The following is a 20,344-nucleotide window of genomic DNA, read 5'->3' on the forward strand; positions in this document are numbered from 1 at the left end:
GGGCGGGATATAAATTCAAATTAAAAAAAAAATCACTGCCCTACAATGCAGCATTTTGCCTAATTCAAGGCTACAAAGTATCAAACAGACATGAGAATTTTAGCAGTATCTTCTAGATCAGGGGTTCACAACTGGGGGTATGAGATGATATTCCAGGGAGTGCGAAAACATGGGTTTAGAAGTTTCAAAATCATAGTGTATATGCATAATTATATGCATATAATTATTTACTTTTGTAAGGGGTGTGAGAATATATCAGAAGAGTTCTAGGGGTGCAGGGTATAGAAAAGGTTGGGAACCCCTGTTCTAGATCGATCATGGGGCTGTGGCACTGAGTTATTGCCAAGGAAACTACGTAGACCTGTCCATCTCATTAACAGAACTAGAACTCCACTCAAGGGGGATTTCCCTTTTAGGTATATGAAGTTGCAACGTGCTTTACAAGTTTAAACAATGTAAAAATATATTTTATGTAGTGAACTCACTTTTTTTCGTTTTCTCTTTTCAAAGTTTTGCTTTTCAGCAAGTGATTTTATTGCTTCTATCCATGTGTCAGCCATTCTTTTTATTCGCAGCACCATCCACCGGAATTCTTCGTGTCTTGACATCATTTTATACAGCAAATCAAAATTGGTTCTGATTTCAGCCTTCAACTAAATAAGACATTTTAAAAATCAGTGGTAATGCAAACTCAAAATTTTCCTGTGTGTGTTTGTGTAGGCCAAAGGTTGTAGTTTCATTTTCATTACATTTAATGAAATTTAATGTTTCAAAGTTCAAAAGCAGAAAGTAGAAATTAATACTGAAACTAATAGAAATTAAAGTTAAAATAATTGCAATACTCATGGGTGTCAGACAACCTTACCTGGATTCTTAAATGAAATGTGAAATCTCTCAGCGTTTCACATGAGAATACCAAGATATAGAAGATCTTTCTGAAATCTAGTAATGGCACTTGGGGAGACAAAAGTTGCTGATCCTTGAAAAATTCTGATTTATCATATTTGGCTCCCTTACTTATCAAAATTCTAGTGAAGATATGCTACATCCAAACACGGCTCACTGACTATCACCAAATAAAGATTGTGAACTTAAATCTCAAATACCTTTTGCAAAGTCAATAAATCCAGTCATTACAAACTGAGCCATGCACATAAATATTTGCCCGGTGGTTAAATTTTTAACTTTTTTCCCAACATACTGGGATTTTCCATAGTAGTAAGAGAGGAAGGAGGGGTGACAGGGAAGACCACTATCAGAATATCAGATGATACAGTTGGACTAATTCTCTGTGTTACTATCTATACTTTATTTTTCTTAGTGGAAACATTGAGAAATCTATTTTATAAAAACTAAAATAATTCCAAAGCCAATTTTAAATGGGAGTAAGGCTTACCGTTGCCTTCTGATCCATTTCTTCATTGGGATTTTTTGCTCTCCAGGGTAAACGAGGACACCAATTTTCAACCTGCAAAAGTGTTAGGTTCAGCTTCAGAATCCAGTAAAATGACCAACTATATACTTTGTTGATGCAATTCCATCCTCATTTAATAGCACACATAACGGAACAGCTAAAGTTCAGCAGGTGACAAAAATGTTTATAGCAAGATAGCAAAAACAGCAATGAAGTTCAAAGATACAGGAAATAGCTTTACTTCTAAAGGTTTCCTTGTGTCCTTCAATAAATTGGATTCCTTTTATTAGGAGGTCATATCAGTAACATAAAAACAACAGTGCTCAAGACCTGGAAATACTCCTATCAGCATATTCACTTAGCCTGGAAGACAGAACAGACCCCAGATTAGCTGCTCTTTAAATATTGAAGGGGAAAATTTTCTCTAAATTCCAGAATATCCGGAATAGCCAACAGCCCCAAATTGGGGAAGTTCTTTCCAGGCCACAACTTTTAGAAATGAAGATATGATACTCGTCACATGACGCATCATAGATAGTTAAATTTTTGACTGGCAGGCTAAACTGGAGCCAATTAAGCATATAAGAACCCAGGAAATTTTGATAAGGAATTGTATTGAAGAAAGCAAGGAAGTCATCATGAAATAATTCGAGCAACTTGCATGCATCAAATACAAAATTTATAAAAAGTGACAGCAATGTTCCATTTTTCCTTTCTTTATGCCGCCTGAATTTTGCATCAGGCTGGCTGCTCCCCTATTTTGGGGAGGGCAGCCTAGTTTCAGTCTTTTGTTACAATACCAGCTAGATGTGATATTGGGTTAATTTTCAGCATATGAGAACTCACCCTCATGTAGTTTCTATTGCTTTGGGAATGAGTATTGAAATTCAAAAACTGACTGCTGGGTTTCTGCTATCAGATGTTTAAAATGCTATCCACAAGATGAAACTATACACCAAGAGCTTCCAAATATACATCCAAATATAAATTGTTTACTATGCAGCAAGAAATCATTAGAAGAGAATCTATTTCCTGATAGATAGAACAACCAATAAACTACTGGGAAATAAATGTCACATTTAAATAATGCTCTTGTTCACTATCAATGTTCACTTTCTCAATATACACATGCTGGAGGAAGAGGCATTCAGAGTTTTTGGGCTATGTGGAAAAAGACCATTCAAAATATGGTTCCGAACTTGAAAGGATCAGTGATGTGATATTATATATTGTACTTCCTTCCATTCAACTATTTCAATATTTGGGTTTGCTTTCAGTCATACCTGACTTCAAAAGAAAAAGAGTTGTTACATATAAGAAGAAGAACTGTGCATAAGAGAGAATAACAAATATTCATTCTCCCTGTGGCCCTTTAAGTCTTTAAAAGGTCTTGTGCAAAAATTATTTCAGCTTATTTCAATTTCAATTGCCATGTAGACCAATATTAACACCATGCATTTCTTTATTGGACTGTAGTTTTATTCCTAGAAAAAAAAATTCCTTTGGTTCTTTCATCCCGATATTTAAAAAATCCAGAAAATAATACATTCAAACTTAAAAGCCAGAGAAGTAGGTGAATATATATGCTGAAAATGGGGAAACCAATTTTGCTATTTGGAAATTAAATACAGGGATGGCAGTACTGAAATGGAAGGTATGTGAGTAAAGTTGTGGGGTGCCGCAGGGGTCGATTCTCTCGCCCCTTCTGTTCAACATCTATATGAAGCCGCTGGGTGAGATCATCAGTGGCTTCGGTGTGAGGTACCAGCTGTACGCTGATGACACCCAGCTGTACTTTTCCACACCGGGCCACCCCAATGAAGCTATCGAAGTGCTGTCCCGGTGTTTGGAAGCCGTACGGGTCTAGATGGGGAGAAACAGGCTCAAGCTCAATCCTTCCAAGACAGAGTGGCTGTGGATGCCAGCATCCCGGTACAGTCAGCTGAGTCCTCGGCTGACTGTTGGGGGCGAGTCACTGGCCCCGATGGAGAGGGTGCGCAATCTGGGTGTTCTCCTGGATGAACGGCTGTCTTTTGAAGATCATTTGACGGCCGCTCCAGGAGAGCTTTCACCAGGTTCGCCTGGTGCGCCAGTTGCGCCTTTCTAGACCGGGATGCCTTATGCACGGTCACCACGCCTCGTGACGCCTCGCCTGGATTACTGCAATGCTCTCACATGGGGCTCCCTTGAGGGGCATCCGAGGCTTCAGTTAGTCCAGAATGTGGCTGCGCTGGTGATAGAGGGAGCCCTCGTGGCTCCCGTGTTACACCTATCCTGCGCAGACTGCACTGGCTACCTGTGGCCTTCCGGTGCGCTTCAAGGTGTTGGTGACAATCTTTAAAGCGCCCATGGCATAGGGCCGGGCTATTTACGGGACCGCCTACTGCTACCAAATACCTCTCACCGACCAGGCGCCTCACAGAGGGACTCCTCAGGGTGCCGCCAGCTAGGCAGTGCCGTCTGGCGACACCCAGGGAAGGGCCTTCTGTGGGGCTCCCACCTCTGCAACGAACTCCCTCCAGGACTTCGTCAACTTCCGGACCTCCGAACCTTTCGTCGCGAGCTTAAAACACACTTATTCATCTGCGCGGGACTGGATTAGATTTTAAAGTTATGGGTTTTAAGGGGTTTTTATTATTTATACTATTTTTAAATTTGGCAATAGAATAAGTTTTTTAATTGTCGTTTTTAATCTGTATTTATATGTATTTTAACTGCCTGTGAACCGCCCTGAGTCCTTAGGGAGATAGGGCGGTATATAAATTTGAAAAATAAAATAAAATAAAATAAGTAAAATAAAGTTTTTTAAAAAAGTACTGTAATTCCAGATTAAAGTAAATAAACCACTCCAGATTAAATGAAGAATTATTTCACATTCACATACTTTCTACTTCTGGGGTGCTTTTTTTTGAAAGTTTTCTTATCAAGCATACTCTTAGATTGAACAGTTTGCAATGGAAATTATTCCACAAAGATTGGATGAAGGAAAATGTTCTTACATGTAAAAAAAAAAAAAGATAGCCAATATATATATATTTTAGTCCACAAACAACAGAAAATTGAGAAACATTTGCGAGGGGGCAAAGATACTGACCTGGTAACTTGGAACAAAGCCACTATTAAAAATTCTCATATAATATTATTTTGTGAATAGTATCCAATCCTGCATATTTTATTAGAATTAATTAATCATCAGTATTGGTTAGATAGGGGTATTTCCATAATTTAAAAAATAGAGCAAAAGATCTCTATAAAGTATATTCTTAAATGGGCAATTATTCATAAATTTTAACAGTGAGTTTGCTTTTGAATTGTTCCAATTTAAATAATTATTCCTGAAGAAAGAATCTTCAAGTTATTAATATATTATAATGGCACCGTGCTTATTTGCACAGATGTAACTCCTTGTGTTGTGGCTCCAGCCCCCCCCCCCGGGTCTGGCCCCCTGCCAGAGAGTGACTCAGAGAGTGAGGGGCCGTCAGGGCTCCCCTCCGCAGGGCCGGCCTCTCTGGCTCAGCTCCAGGAGCCAAAGGCAGGCCAGGTGGAGGAAGTAACGAGGCCTCTGTTTCCTGTATCTCCCCCAGCCCAGGCAATGCTCCCAGACCCAGCTGTGGACAATCAGTCCTGGTTAGATCCCAGGTTCCGTAGACAAGAGAGGCGGGAACAACAGAAGAAGGGGTGGAGCAGGCCTAGAAAGTGCTGCGTCACGGAGCCACACCCCACAGGGTATAAAAGCAGGAGGGGCTGCTCTACTACTTCGTGACGGACAAATCAAACTGACTGGAGAAAACTTGAGCTGAACTATTTGGCTTAGATTGCTGTTTTGTTCCTGACTTCCTAGTTTGCTCCGGTAACGAGCTTCTGACACACCAGCATCCAGGAAGATAAAACAAAACCTTGGCAGACGCCCGCTGATAGATAGATTGCTGCCAGAGCTGATAGCTGCCGTGGACTAAATTGCCCGTTAATTGAGTCATTTCACGTGCCTCCCGGACTGAGGTGGGGGGACAGAACACCTTGAGCCATACTGAGTTTTATTCTGATGTATATAATCTGCATGTACAACCATCATACCAGATCATTATCCAGCTCTTCTATGTTTTAGAGCAGGGGTGTGAAACTGGTGGCTCGGAGGTCAGATGGTGGGCCACACCCACCCCAGCGAAAAAATGTCACGATACGTCACGTTACGGTGCAAATTTGACACCCGTGTCTTAGTGAAACTAAGTAGGAACAGCACCAGCAAAGAAAAGTTATAGTCAAGTTAATGTTACAATTAAATGTTTTCAATATGTTAAATGAAAATTATCATGTCAATTACCCCAATACCTGGATGAAACTGTCTATCTGGACCCGTTCCAGTCCGGCTTTTGGTCCGGATACAGTACGGAGACGGCTTTGGTCACGTTGGTTGATGATCTCTGGAGGGCCAGGGATAGGGGTTATTCCTCTGCCCTGGTCCTATTAGACCTCTCAGCGGCTTTCGATACCATCGACCATGGTATCCTGCTGGAGAGTTTGGGAATGGGAGGCACCGTTTATCGGTGGTTCTCCTCCTATCTCTCTGACAGGTCGCAGACGGTGTTGGCAGGGGGGCAGAGATCACCCCGAGACACCTCACTTGTGGGGTGCCGCAGGGGTCGATTCTCTCACCCCACCTGTTCAACATCTATATGAAGCCGCTGGGTGAGATCATCAGTGGTTTTGGGGTGAGGTACCAACTGTACACTGATGACACGCAGCTGTACTTTTCCACCCCAGGCCACCCCAACGAAGCTATCGAAGTACTGTCCCGGTGTTTGGAAACCGTACGGGTCTGGATGGGGAGAAACAGGCTCAAGCTCAATCCCTCCAAGATGGAGTGGCTGTGGATGCCGGCACCCCGGTACAGTCAGCTGCAGCCGCGGCTGACTGTTGGGGGCGAGTCACTGGCCCCGATGGAAAGGGTGCACAACTTGGGAGTTCTCCTGGATGGGCGACTGTCTTTTGAAGATCACCTGACGGCCGTCTCCAGGAGAGCTTTTTATCAGGTCCGCCTGATTCGCCAGTTGCGCCCCTTCCTTGACCGGGATGCCCTATGCACAGTCACTCATGCTCTTGTTACCTCTTGCTTGGATTACTGCAATGCTCTCTACATGGGGCTCCCCTTGAAGAGCACCCGGAGGCTCCAGTTGGTCCAGAATGCAGCTGCGCGGGTGATAGAGGGAGCCGCTCGTGGCTCCCATGTGACACCACTCCTGCGCAGGCTGCACTGGCTACCTGTGGTCTTTCGGGTGCACTTCAAGGTGTTGGTTACTACCTTTAAAGCGCTCCATGGCGTAGGGCCGGGTTATTTATGGGACCGCCTACTGCCACCGATTGCCTCCCACCGACCCGTGCGTTCTCATAGAGAGAAACTCCTTAGGGTGCCGTCCGCCAAGCAATGTCGGCTGGCGACCTCCAGGGGAAGGGCCTTCTCTGTGGGGGCTCCCACCCTCTGGAATGAACTTCCCCCAGGACTCCGCCAACTTCCTGATCTTCGAACCTTTCGCCGCGAGCTGAAGACATATCTATTTATTCGCGCAGGACTGGCGTAGGATTTTAGTTTTAATTGGGTTTTTACTGTTTTAATTATATTTTAATTTGGGCCAATTTAATAAGTTTTTTAAATATTATTTTATCTCGTATTTATTCTTGTTCTGTTTTATCTGGCTGTAAACCACCCTGAGTCCTTCGGGAGAAGGGCGGTATAAAAATCTAATTAAATAAATAAATAAATAAAAACTACAGTGCCCTTAATATATCTAATTTCTTACTATTAAAATTTCTAGTTCCATTTGTTTCTAATTCTCCCAAACTACTTTAAATGTAGCCACAAGAGTTAGCATCAGCTTTCAGCCATATTATAAACAGTTAATTCTCCACCACTGTACATTTTAACGAAAAGTCATATAAAATGTCAATTCCAAGTGACTTTCATCAGATATAATTCATATATCCACATTGTTGTAACAAATACAAGAATTTCCTTTCATGCTTGTGATCACTAATATTTAAGTTTTCGTTTATAGATGCTTAGCATAAACTGCAACATGAATGGCAGGATTAAGTATGTACACTGAATAACTTGTGGTTAATATTATGATTACACTTCTTTGCTTCCCATAGCAGAAGTTCAAATCTTTTGCCAGGTGACCCAATACCTTTGAACAATATGGAAATGTACAAGCCCTTTGTAATTCAAGAGATGGCTTTTAGCCAGAACATCAGTCATCCAATATTCTAGCTAGTATTGCAGGTTTCAGAAAGAAAGAAAAAATAATAGGCAGCCTTTCAAAATTGTTAGTTCTCATTCATAACCACACTAGCAGTAAAGCACAAAGCTCTACTAAAAAAAGAAACTGAATTCTACAAGAAAGGTGGTTATAAAAAATTATGCTCCAATGGGATTAAATGCCCCACATAAATACATATAACTAAGCCTTACTGAAAAGGAGCGTTGTTTCATCTGAACGGCTCTTCTCAGTGGCTGCAGAATAGTCCAGGAATGGGTGTTGCTATAGTCGTATCTGCCCAGAGACTGAGTCATAAAATCCTTAGATACACCCTCTTGTCTCTCTCACTCTCCAGTTTTTCTGTGAAGTCGTGCTGAAAGAGAGACTAGAAAAATGTTAGAAACAGCTTCGCTCCAGACTTCATGCCACAAGGGTGGGGCTGGACTATTCCGCAGCCACTGAGAAGTGCCATTCAGGTGAGACAACGCTCCTTCTCCAGTGTAGCTGTGAAATAATCCAGGAATGGGACATACCAAAGTCTAGCTGTTCTAAGGGCGGGTAGTCGTTGGGTCTGGAGCCCCCGAGGGCAAATGCACTTGTTGTAAAACCTTCCTGCCAAAGGATGCCTCTGCTGATGCAAAGACGTTATAATGGCGAATGAAGGGTGAGGGTGTAGTCCAGGTGGTTGCCCTACAATTGTCTTCTAAGGAAGCTTGCGTCAACCAGGCAGCAGTGGTATCTGCGCTTCTAGTCGAGTATGCAGTTATCCGTCTGGGAACTGGACTTGACTGCGTCTGGTAAGCTTTGGTGACACTCACCTTCAGCCAGCAACCGATAGTCACAGGGGACACTCTGGTGCCCAACGAAGTGGACTGGAAGGAGATAAACAGAGCCTCAGATTTCCTGGTGGGTGCAGTTTGTTTGATATAGATCTTGAGAGCTCTTCTAACATCCAAGGTATGCCAACGTCTCTCCAAGGCATGGGATGGCCCTGGACAGAAGTTTGGCAGGATGACCTCCTAGGCCCTGTGGAACCAGGAGTTGACCTTGGGGATGAAGTAGGGGTCAAGTTTCAGGATGACTCTATCTGGATGAAAGATGCAGAGATCAGCTCTAACAGAAAGAGCTGCCATCTCGGATATGTGCCTAACAGATGTTACAGCTACCAGGAATGCCAATTTAAGAGTCAAATATCTGAGGGTCATGGTCCTTAGGACTCAAAGGGTGGCTCCGTAAGGGCATGTAAGACCTTGGGCAACTCTCAAGTTGGGTATCTATGCACAGTGGGAGGTCTCAAATTTTTTGCCCCACGGATGAATTTGCACATGACAGTGTGTTGCGTAAGAGGGTCAAAGTCATCATCCGTCAATACGGTGGCCAAGGCCGCGACTTGCATTCGAATGGTACTGCCTGTTGGAGAAGTTTTGCCTTGGCCTGTCCTGAAAGCCCTGCCTATCCTGCTGGCGTTCCTGTCATTGGGGGTAAAAATTTTGATGGGAGGTACCCTGTTGTACCAGGGCTCAAAAGGACTGCCATCGGTAGAAGGGGGAAGAGTGATGATTTGCTCATCTAACTGCTGAAGGTAGCACCTTCCTTCTGTCCCTTCCTTCGACAAGAATCAGGTCCAGGGATTCGCCAAAATGCTGCCTGCCTATGGAGTGGATGCCAATCTCCATTTTGATTTAACGTCAGCTGGCCACTGACAGAGCCACAGTAGCCGCTAGGGCTCTGGAGGAGTATTTGGCAGAATGCAGAGTTGCATCTGTAGAAAATTGGGCTGCTGCAATGATCTTATTAAGTCTTGATGCAGGCGAGCCTCCTGGGAAGCTACCTTGGATTGAAGTTAGTGGAGCCAAATGAGGGAGGTGCGAGTTAAAAAGGAGGCCACAGTGTAGGCCTTAATAGCCCAGGCCTGGTGGGTTTTTCTCAAAACCAAATCAGATTTTTTATCCTCCGCTCACAATCCCTTGGTGAAATCCCCAGTCAGATACAGTGAGGGAGAACACAGAACCAGGATGGGACCATCTACTGAGGACAGTTGCAGTAGCTGAGATAAGCTTGGTGCCATCTTGTAGAACCTTTTGTCATTCCCACTGGGAGTGGGAAGCGACGCAGGATTAGGCCATTGCTTCTGAATTACATCCAAAAATAGCTGGGCAGCCGGAATAAAGTATTCTACTACAGGCTCCGAAAACAGACCTTGACTGTGGTCAGGGTCAGGTGCCATAGGCACCAGTGCAGGCAATTCCTCCAATAAGTGGGCCATGGTCTTGGCTTTGTGTAGCAAGGACTTAAACACCCCTGGAGAAAATAAGCCTGTGAAGGCAGGAATATCAGCGGATAGCCCCTCATCGCCTGAGAGGTCAAGACCCCTTTGGGACTCGCCCCCCCAAAATGAATCCTCACTGACAAGAGGAATGGGCAGAAGAATGACCTTGGATGTCTGAGAGGTCAATAGACAGCTGGTCCTGTTGGGGACGAACAGGAGATCCTGAAAGCAGGGAGGCAGAACGCTGCTGGTGTAAGCCAACAGCAATGCCTTGGGTGATTGCCCGAACTATCAGCTGTTGCAAGCTATCAGGCAAATCTGCCAAACTGGTATCCTGTGGGGGCAGGTGGTGGAAAAGGAGAGGCCCTGAGATCAAAGGCCTGCCTGAGTGGGCTGAAAACCTGTCTCTGCCACCTGGCAGGTAAATGGGCCATTCCCTGCATCCCTGTCCCTGCTATCTAGGGAAACTAGATTAGGAGACAGACTACCAGCATCCCCTGGTGACCAATCCTGGGGAAGCAGAGGGGGAAGGTGAACCTGTTCTGGCAGGAGGGAATGGGTGGTAGAAGGTTTGGCAAGCTGAGACTGCCTCTCCAATTCTGCCTGGTTCTTCTCAGCTCTGGAGACTTGTTGATCCAGGGCTCTCTGTCTCCGTTCCCTGTCCTTTAATTCTGCCTTTGAGGCCTGCTTCTCCTTGCCTCCTTTGCACGATTTGCAGGTTGCCTTTTTGCACACTGAGGCTTCTGCACTCAGGTCAGGAGCTTGGGCAAGGCGTTTCTTCCTCCTCCTGGAGCTCTCCGCCATTTTGAAGGTGGCATAGGAGTTGTTTGAATCCAGGCCCTTTCCTGCAAGGACAGGGTAATGCCCAATTAAGTGGGGCAGGAACCCTGATGTGGAGATAACAGTTTCAAGGGCGGAAGGAGAGGGGCGGTGGCGGCAGTGCCGGAAAATTCCAGACTAGCCAGCACACAGTAGCAGGGAGATGGCCTGCTTCACAGGGGTGGCGTCCTAGGACAAACCTAGGGGAAGCCAGCACCCAATCCACTGCAACTATGCTCAGGGAAACCTGAGACTGGAGGCCTGTTGGCAGAACTACCCTGCACCGCTCCAAATCTGAATCGAAGGATCAGTGGCAAACAGCAGGCTCCAGGGGGTGTAGCATGGCCTTGGAGAGGTGTTATCAGCTGTGAGCTGCCTGCCAAGCATGTGTTCTGCTCAGAAGAGGAAGCACCATTTTTCTGTGCCTAGGCGCTTCCCTGCTGCTATAGGGCCGAATTCGGCGTCTACTGCTGCTCACCAAAGGCGCTCCAGCGCCAGAAAAAAGGAGCACTCCCAGCGGCACCGCAGCCCACGCTGAGAAGCATGGGTGCCTTAAAACTGCCCGACTGCTGACTTACAGGTGATTAGAGGTTGGCATAGTGAACATGTGCTGGCTGAAAAAGTGGTGGCAGCAGTGTTAAAATGGCATCGTATCGGCAGTTCCAAAATGGCGACAACTTCCAATGGCGGTGTTGGCGGTGAGCAAAGCTTGAAGCCTAAAGCCGCCCGTCGATGTCCCACGAGGCAGCACCGCTTTCTGGCACTTCAAAAGTGCTGCAAGGCACTTCCAGGTGGTGAGGCTTCCCAGCTGGTTGGCAGAGTGGAGCTGGAATCAGGCCCCTGCCTAATGAAGGGGAGGAGGCTGAAAGGTGACAGCAGGTTGAATATAATTTGAATAAGCCAGCATGCTAAGAGAGCTGCCTGAGTAAGTTCAAGGAAAAACAAAGAATCCAAATTCTAAGGAAAAGATAAGAGTAAAGGGAAAGGAAAAAAATTTTTTTTAAAGTGGCCTAGACCAGAATAGTCCAGGATTGATCCATTACAGTCGCAGAGCACAAAAAAACATCTCTATTGGGCTGACTGAGCCGAAAAACTGGAGAGTGAGAGAGGCAAGAGGCTGTGTCGAAGAATTTTACAATTCAGTCTCTGGGCAGATCCAACTGTAGCAACACCCATTCCTGGACTATTCCGCAGCTACACTGGAAAATAACATGGTTTTTACAAAGCTGAAGTATGAAATGGCAAACTTAGGCCTATACTTCCTAATGGATGGATGGGAATATATACTAAAACATTTATTCATCTATTAAAATAATGTAGTACAAATAAATGTTTCTGCAAAAACTGTATCTTGGAAGGTATTTACATATTTGTAAAATTCCAAATAAGCCAAGCAGATCAACAGCATAATGCCAGAAGATAGCTACTGAAGAGATTAAGTAATGCTTGATATAGGCTTTGTAGTGGACCTGTGAAAATAATGCAGGTATTATAAGAACCATATCTGTACATGGCAATGTGAAAAACATGATGGGTCATTTTATGATGCTTGCCGCATTTGTAAAAAAGCTTGAAAATTCTGGGTTCAAATACATATAGTAATACAAAGAATTTTAAAGAGTAATACTAATCTCAAACCAGAACTTTTATTGCTGGAATTAATGGATAGTGAACTGTAACAAGTTATGGAAAATGGTAACTGCAGCAAGATTATTATATGCACGAAGATAGAAAGACACTGAAATATTCACAGTAAAGAACATAAGGGAGCCACTCCTTTATATCTTTTTTCCTTTTCCGCTTTCTTTTTATATTTATTTATTTCTTATTTACCTATAACTTTTCTTTCCTTTTTTTTTACATTTGTATTTATTTTGTTAAAAACTTCTTTAATAAAAATTAATTTGGAAAAGAACCGCATCCATACATAGCGTTGAACTAGGTTTCTAGCATTTTCTATGAATGTAATCTATCTGATAGGATAGCAACCATCCAGTAAAAGATACGAAGGAACAAATGCAACATAATTGATGACAATTTAATTGGCTCTTTCTTTCCAATTTCTAGTTAGTTTTATTCTATTAGAGCTTATGGCAAAGTAGGCTATATGTCAAACAAGTAAAGATTTGTAACACTAGCTAATTTTTTGGCTATTGTTATTATTATCTGTTACTATTATAACCGTTAATGTGCCAATAACCAAAGTTCTCAATGTGGACAAGCAACCTATTAAAATTTAAAAAAAACACCAAACAATAACATACCACATATTATTAAACATAAAATGATTATCCTATATTGTTTGTCCATTTAAAATAAAATCTATCTGTAAAAATTACAAAAATACCTAGATAAGAATGCCTGGCCTGGCAATACAGATAGTCTTCAACTTACAACCACAATTGAGCCAGAATGTTTGTTGCAAGACATTTATTAAGTGAACTTTGCTCCATTTTATGACCTTTCTTGCCAGAGTTGTTAAATAAATCATTGCAGTTGTTAAATTAGTAATGTGGTTGTTAAGTGAATCTGGGTTTCCTGTTGACTTTCCTTGTCAGAAGATCATGAAAAGGTGATCAGTTAACCGCAGGAGACTACAATGGTCATAAATGTGAGTCAGTTCCCAAGTGTCTGAATTTTGATCATGTGACCATGGGATGCTGCAACAGTTGTAAATGTGAAAATGGACATGTCATTTTTTTTAGTGATGTTGTAACTTTGAACGGTCACTAAATGAACTGTTGTAAGTCTAGGATTACCTGTACCCAACAAGTGTAGCCTGAGAATTATGAAGGTCCCTTCTTTGTATTCACACATCTAATTTTATGTAATGCAAATGTCCAGAGGAAGAGCTTCAAGGATGGCCATTGTGTCAAGGCAAATATAGACAGATTCCTGGAGATTAACTTTATTTAAGCTCCTTAGACAGCAAAATAAACCGTCTGTTGGATTGGAATTATGATATAAACCTATTTTATAATGTGTTGCAGTTAACCAAAAATAATATTTTAATTTTTCTATGCCAAAATTAGAAGGGTCTAGATTCATTGATCTAAAAAAAAAACACCTTTCAACCACAATCATCACATTTCTTTTGAAGATATTTTGGTGAACAAGGTTTATCGTATCCTCTATAATGTGCTTATGTAGGCTGTCTATAAAAAGATATTGATAACAACATTTGCAATTACACGCCAGGAATAAGTGCTGATGTGAGAGAGATATTAACAAGTTAACTTATCTTTTGAAGGCTGACACAAAACGTACAAAAATAAAGTAACTAAAGAACTACACACACGTTGCACACACTATTCTGTTTCATCTACAACCAAGGCTGATAATTTATAAAAAGTATGAAACAAACAAGTGTTTATTCAGCATAACACAATATCAAATTATTCACTTCTAACGCAAGTTTGCATTAAAAAATCAAGAAACAAAGGCACTTGATCACATTAGAGATATTTAATAAATAATGTAAAATGCACGAGAGTTTCATACAAAGACATTCATTTTTTGCCTTTTCAATTATACTAAGACTTTTTCCTGTGTAGACAACAAATCACAGATTCTCCTTGTTAAACAAGTGTATACTACCTATATAATGTGTGGACAAAAAAAATAGTTGAAATGGATTATTGAGCAACTAATGGTTCAAAACTAGGAAAGAACCATTCTAAGACCCTAACTATTTAATTTACATACATAAATGTCATGAGAAATGCTGGATTAGAAGAAATGGAAGTTGGAATTAAACATGTGTAAAGAAATATAAACAGTTGGAACAATATGTTTAGGATAATTTTTTTAAAAAAATGTGAATCCTGCAGAATAATATGTTCCAGATATTGTATCCCATTATCTAGGGAAACCTGTAAAATTTCTGAAAGTTTAGCAGCAAGAGAAAAAAACAGCTTTTTAACCTTAGAATTTAGAAGGAAAATGGAGAAACGTGTTTTTTTTTACCATTTTTCCTCCTTCATTTAACTGTGGGGAGAAAATAAAACTGAAAAATCCTTCTTCCAAACTTTATTGCTTCTCCTGGCTTCAGGTCACTATAGATAGAGTGTGAAAAAGACAGGGAGAAATTACCTTGTCCCACTACCAAAATCTAAACAAGTGCAGGGCAAAAACAGAAGGCACAAGCCATTCACCAATGATTTATTATTCATCATAGATAATTAGTCAATTCACACTGAAGTCCGTGGGATCTCTGAACCACTGCAGCATCCAGATAGTGACTGCAGCTGCTCAAAATGTTTACATACAAAACTATACATTGCAAGAAACAACATCTAAACTACACTGCTTACAATAGACAATGATCAGCTTAAGACTTATTATTGAAAAAACATTTATCAGGCCCCATAAACCAAGAACAACACCTGGAGTTACTTCTGAGTAGCTTCTTTATTGCTGTTCACGTTCAATTTTGCTGGATTAAAAAAAACTATCTGCGTAACTATAGATATATTCTGTGAACTGCTAGGAAGAATCCATTTTTATTCTCTTCCTGTTCCAAGCTCCACTACCTCTTTGTTCCCTAGGAAGGAGCTACCTAGCACTCCTGACTACATTTCAGCACAGTTTCACACTGACTGAACACATTTTTTTTAAATTGTGAGACCATTTACCAGTTCAAAAAACTCTTAAGATCTGCTTGAAATACGTTTTGCTCCTTCTCCTTTTCTTTGTCTGTTTATAAGTAGAACTTGGGTGCTGTGTACGGCTAACAGCAAATCGTTATGTATGAATTGGAACAAATTGAAGTGTTAACTCTGTCCTGTTGTAACATGCAGGGATACCAACTGGGAAGAAATGAGCATACACCACTGTTCAAAACAGAGGTGGCCAATCAATCCAGTGTCTGCAAAACAGATAGGAACTTGCAATAACTAGTACATGGCTCTCAGACCTTCCTCTGAAGTTCCATAACAATGGAAAGAGGAGGAATTATCTGAAACAAATTAAAATACTTTAATAGGACAATGTGTTCCCTGTAGTGACTGAAGAAAAAAAATTCACAGACAGGAGCCATAAATAATTACAGTAACAATTATTAACTCTGACTCATTTACTACCAATTATTGATTGTCACTTTGTGCATACATACTAAGTCAATAACTAACAAATCAATATTAACTGTGTTTATTTTATTCGGTAAAATATACTTGAATTAAATTGGCCATTGGTTAAAATGTAATAGGAACAAAGGGACTGTATTGACTCTGGCACTGTAGTTGAGCATATTTCAGAAGACAACTAGCAACAACGAAAGCAGTCAGAGAAAGTTTGCTTATACAGTCCTCAATTTAGGGCAGTAGTGGACCCTGCATCCGTAAAGAAACTACAATGAAGTAATTCCTCATGTTGTTCTTGGTTCCTTGGGTTTGGCAGCTAGATGCTGAGTGCCCAAAATGCAGTCATATGATTGTTCCCCTGTCCGCTGGTTGGAACTAGGTTCTAAGTATCCCCGGAGAAGTCTGTTGTAACTGAATGGTCACTAAGTGACTGGTCGTAAGTCAAGAACTACTTGTATTCCATTTGGCACTTTCGACTGGTTAAGACAACTCTAGCAGGCAAAGGAGGGTGGCTGCTTTATGATGCTCTAAAAGGGGTCACATGCAAAAAACTCAAGGCCAGCCATCATTAAAGCAAAGCATTTCCTCAGAGAATGGCAGAGCTCTGTCTGGCAGTAAACACAGTTTACAGGAGTGCAAATACTGACAACTATAATTAGTTGAAAAGAAAAAAAGAAGATGCCATTTTCTTCAGGGAAAGAAATCTGCATGGCAAAATGAAAACATTAATATTTTCATGCTATTAGATTAATAAAGCTTAGAGTCATTTTTCATAGGAATATCTATAATAATATCTTGCAGCATAACTAATACAAACTCTTTTTTACTCTAAAGACTGGCAAATGTTTATAGCCCAAGTTTTACACACTACAACCTGTTTATCAGATGCATTCAGATAAAACTTCACTAAACCTTCATGTATTAGTTGAAATGAAAATTTACTGACCTCACTGAGGTAAATAAAGAATGAGCACGTGGACCCATCAACACCGTAACTTGCATAACAAGGATCAGATCTCCACATATCTTTCATCCACTAGAAAGGAAAGCAATAATAATAATAATAATAATAATAATAATAATAATAATAATAATAATAATAATAATAATAATAATAATACATGTGCCTTCACTCAGCAGGTTTAGGTTTTTATGAACCTAGACTGCAATATTAAGTACACAATTAATTAATTCTCAGGAAGCTGCTGTAGTAGCATTTTAAATCAACAGGGTCAAGGCAAACTTCAGTTATCAGGAAGAGATAATTGCTATCATTTATAGGGAAATGCTAGTCAAAGAAACTTTCCCATAAATATGAAGTTCAGCACTGTGAGCATGATCATTTACCCATATAGGTGGCAGGAAGTTTATATTGTTTATATGGAGTTCATCCAACCAGGTTTGTCTTGGTAAATGAGACTGAAAACTTCTAATATTTTTATTTATTTACGTATTTATATCAAGATTCTTAGACGCCCATCTTCTCACAGAAGGGCTCTTTTTATCCTTGCCCTTCAAATATAACTGCAATCCGCAACATTTTACTACTCAACTTCTTCATGAAGATGTAGTTTATACATTATTTTTAGCATCTGGATCAAATATCTTATCAATTACTCGACCCTTATGAATTATTAGACACTTTGCTTCAGTCATCATACATAGTAGTATGTCACATGCTAAGAGAAAATTGTGGGTTTTTTCCCACTCCTGATCTTTTGATCAATTAACAAATTGTCAGATAAAATGGGAGCATTAGAACATTTTCTGTTGGAGAATGAATACATCCAGACAAATAAATGGTGTAATAGATGAAGCTTACTTTTATTTTGCCCTCACAGTGAGGAAAACCATCCATAGGAGGCAATTCACACTGTTCCTGGGCTCCATTAATGAGATCTGAAGAAGAAAAATTAACACAATATAATACATAATATTAAACACATGAGAATAGATTAGCATTTTTTCCACCTCAGCTGACTGAGGATGAATCATCGCCAAGGTACTAATGGAGTTCTAAAAAAGCAGCACTATCTTCTTCCTCATCTCTCTGTTGGGAAATTGGAAAAGGGCTATGAAACCAGGGAATAATAAATGGAATGTGCATCAAATGTGCTCAGACATGAGAGGTTATTAAGAATCAATGGAAATAATTGTTCATCATTTATAATTAAGCACAACTAACTTTTTAACCAGAAATGCAATTAACCTATTCGTTAAACTAAAGTACAGCTATCATTCAATTAGCTGATGGAAGTCAAAAGTCTGAATAACAATTTTAGTCAGAAAAATAAATAAAGGCTCAAAACCCGTTAAAATTAAAATGGGGGTTTCCAACTAATACATTCATTTAAAACACTTTATTACACATGTAAAAACAGGCAGAAATGGATATTAGTGAGAACCATAGGATCCAAAACCTTCTCTCATTTTGTTATTCAACTCAGATGGGATTCCAAAATTTTGGCAACCTGTTGCACGTGTTGAAGATTCCCAGGTTAACAATTTTTGATAGCAACTTTATCAAACGTTATGACAACTTTAACCAGAATAACTCAGGAATTCAAGGTTGCTATGACAACAAATAAGACAGTAAACCAAGATATACTTTGTGCCTCTTGTATTGGTATTGACTGGGGAGAAATTTTACAGTGAGGTAATGGGAACTTGACCACACTGTCACAGTCAGACCATTTTATTTTATTTAGTTCATTTGGAACTAAATTTAGTTCACAGTTGTTTTTCCCCCCCTAGCCTGACAATAAGAAAAAAATCTATTATAATGATTTATCACTGGACATTGATACAATCTGATGGGCCCTCAAGAGCTTTAGGCGAGTTTTTATCTGACATGTTTGTTACACATGACAAAGCTCAATCTCTATCATATGGATTCTGTTAATTTGCATCATATGGAAATGAGTTCAGAGTAGGCATAATTAGCTTATAGCCATGCATCATTCTGCTTAGCAGGAATACTTAATCATAATGGAATAGAACACCAGGAACTACCGGTAGATAGTAGGTGGTCTAAACTCAGAACATAAAATGTGATGCAAATAATAACTAAAGCAGGTAAGACTTTCAATCCTTGTGTAGCAATAACCATGGTAAAGAAGCAATAACTCTCTATATCCAATTCTATTCTTAAAATAGATTTTTTTCAGCAGAACTTTTTCCCTGTAGCCTTGTAATATCTAATTTTGGTTTGCTCTATTAATAGTAGCTCTGTTGACAGTTACTGAAGTATGAAAACTCTCTTAATATGGGAATGTCAATCCAAACATTTGGGAACCACCTTTTCAAGATCCTGATTTCCCTTAAATATATCAAACATTTTAGGCTTTATGTAAAAATGCCATGGGTTAGGAAGATGATAGAGGATAGATGTGGAAGTAAAAAGTGTTAAGTCATATTTCTGTTTAATAAAAAAGCTTATTTTTATAATGAAACATTCTTTAAATGGAATTTATGTATATGCATCTTGCTTGGTGTTTCTATTTTGAACTTGCAAGAGGAACAATATGACAATCCAGAAACTGAAGACTTCCTGATGGAGTAAGTCCAGATCTTGACAAGCCTCCAAAACACATGGCCACTGCCAGATAGGAAGGCGGAAGCCATACTAGTGTTATCTGCTGCATCCATTCCTGGAGGAGGTGACCTGGCTATTTCTGATAGTACTGCAATGTCTCATTACTGACTTTATAGAGTTATTTGGAAGAAAGGGCAAAATGCAGCAGTTAGCTCTGTGAGAGCTCCTATTTCAATGCATTAGGGCGCTTTTATCACAGTATGATTCAAAATACAAGTAGTCCTTGACTTACCACCACAATTCAGCCCAAAATTTCTGTTGCTAATTGAAATATTTGTTAAGTGAGTTACAATAGGTCATTTTATGACCTTTCTTGCCACAATTGTTAAGTGAACCACTGCAGTTATTAATTTAGTAACACTGCTGTTAAGTGAACCTGGCTTCCCCATTGACTTTGCTGGTCAGAAGGTCACAAAACGCAGAAGTTGCAGTGGCCCTGGGACACTGCAACTGTCATAAATATGAAACATATGAATTTTGATCACGTGACTATGGAGATGCTGCAATGGTTGTAAAAGTGTGAAAAATGGTCGTAAGTCCATTTATGGTCGTAACTTGGATTAAAAATGAACTCTTATAAATCGAGAACTACCTGTACTGGCTTTTGATTGATAAAGCCTTATATGGCTTAGTGCCCAGATATCTGCAGGATTATTTCCTTTAATAGTACCTGTTCACCTGTTCACTGTTCTGGACATTTTGTATAGGATATCAAGAGCTCCCTTTGCAGGAAATTTTGAAAGACTGAAGCAAAATGTTTCTCAATTATGGCTCCAACCCTTTGGAACAACCTTTCCATAGAAAGCCATACAGCAACCTATGTCCAAATATCCTGGAACTGTGAAAACAGAACTGTTCAAGAGAGAGTTTAACAGTTAAAATAACTGTTGTTGATTATGTCCAATGCACATT

At 40.4% G+C, this 20,344-nt stretch overlaps 1 protein-coding gene across 2 annotated transcripts in view; it reads right to left on the reverse strand.

Annotated features, from left to right (window-relative positions):
• Positions 1-20,344, reverse strand: part of MGAT5 (alpha-1,6-mannosylglycoprotein 6-beta-N-acetylglucosaminyltransferase) — a 162,888-nt gene that overhangs the window by 32,943 nt on the left and 109,601 nt on the right. For both annotated transcript variants that reach the window (XM_058194097.1, XM_058194089.1), the window contains exons 4-7: positions 17,660-17,736; positions 16,784-16,873; positions 1,397-1,468; positions 486-653 (exon numbers count right to left, since the gene is read on the reverse strand). In XM_058194097.1, coding sequence (XP_058050080.1) covers positions 486-653; positions 1,397-1,468; positions 16,784-16,873; positions 17,660-17,736 — 407 coding nt within the window. The remainder of the gene's footprint in view (positions 1-485; positions 654-1,396; positions 1,469-16,783; positions 16,874-17,659; positions 17,737-20,344) is intronic.

The sequence above is a fragment of the Ahaetulla prasina genome, chromosome 1, assembly GCF_028640845.1.
Source record: "Ahaetulla prasina isolate Xishuangbanna chromosome 1, ASM2864084v1, whole genome shotgun sequence".
Lineage (NCBI taxonomy): Eukaryota > Metazoa > Chordata > Lepidosauria > Squamata > Colubridae > Ahaetulla > Ahaetulla prasina.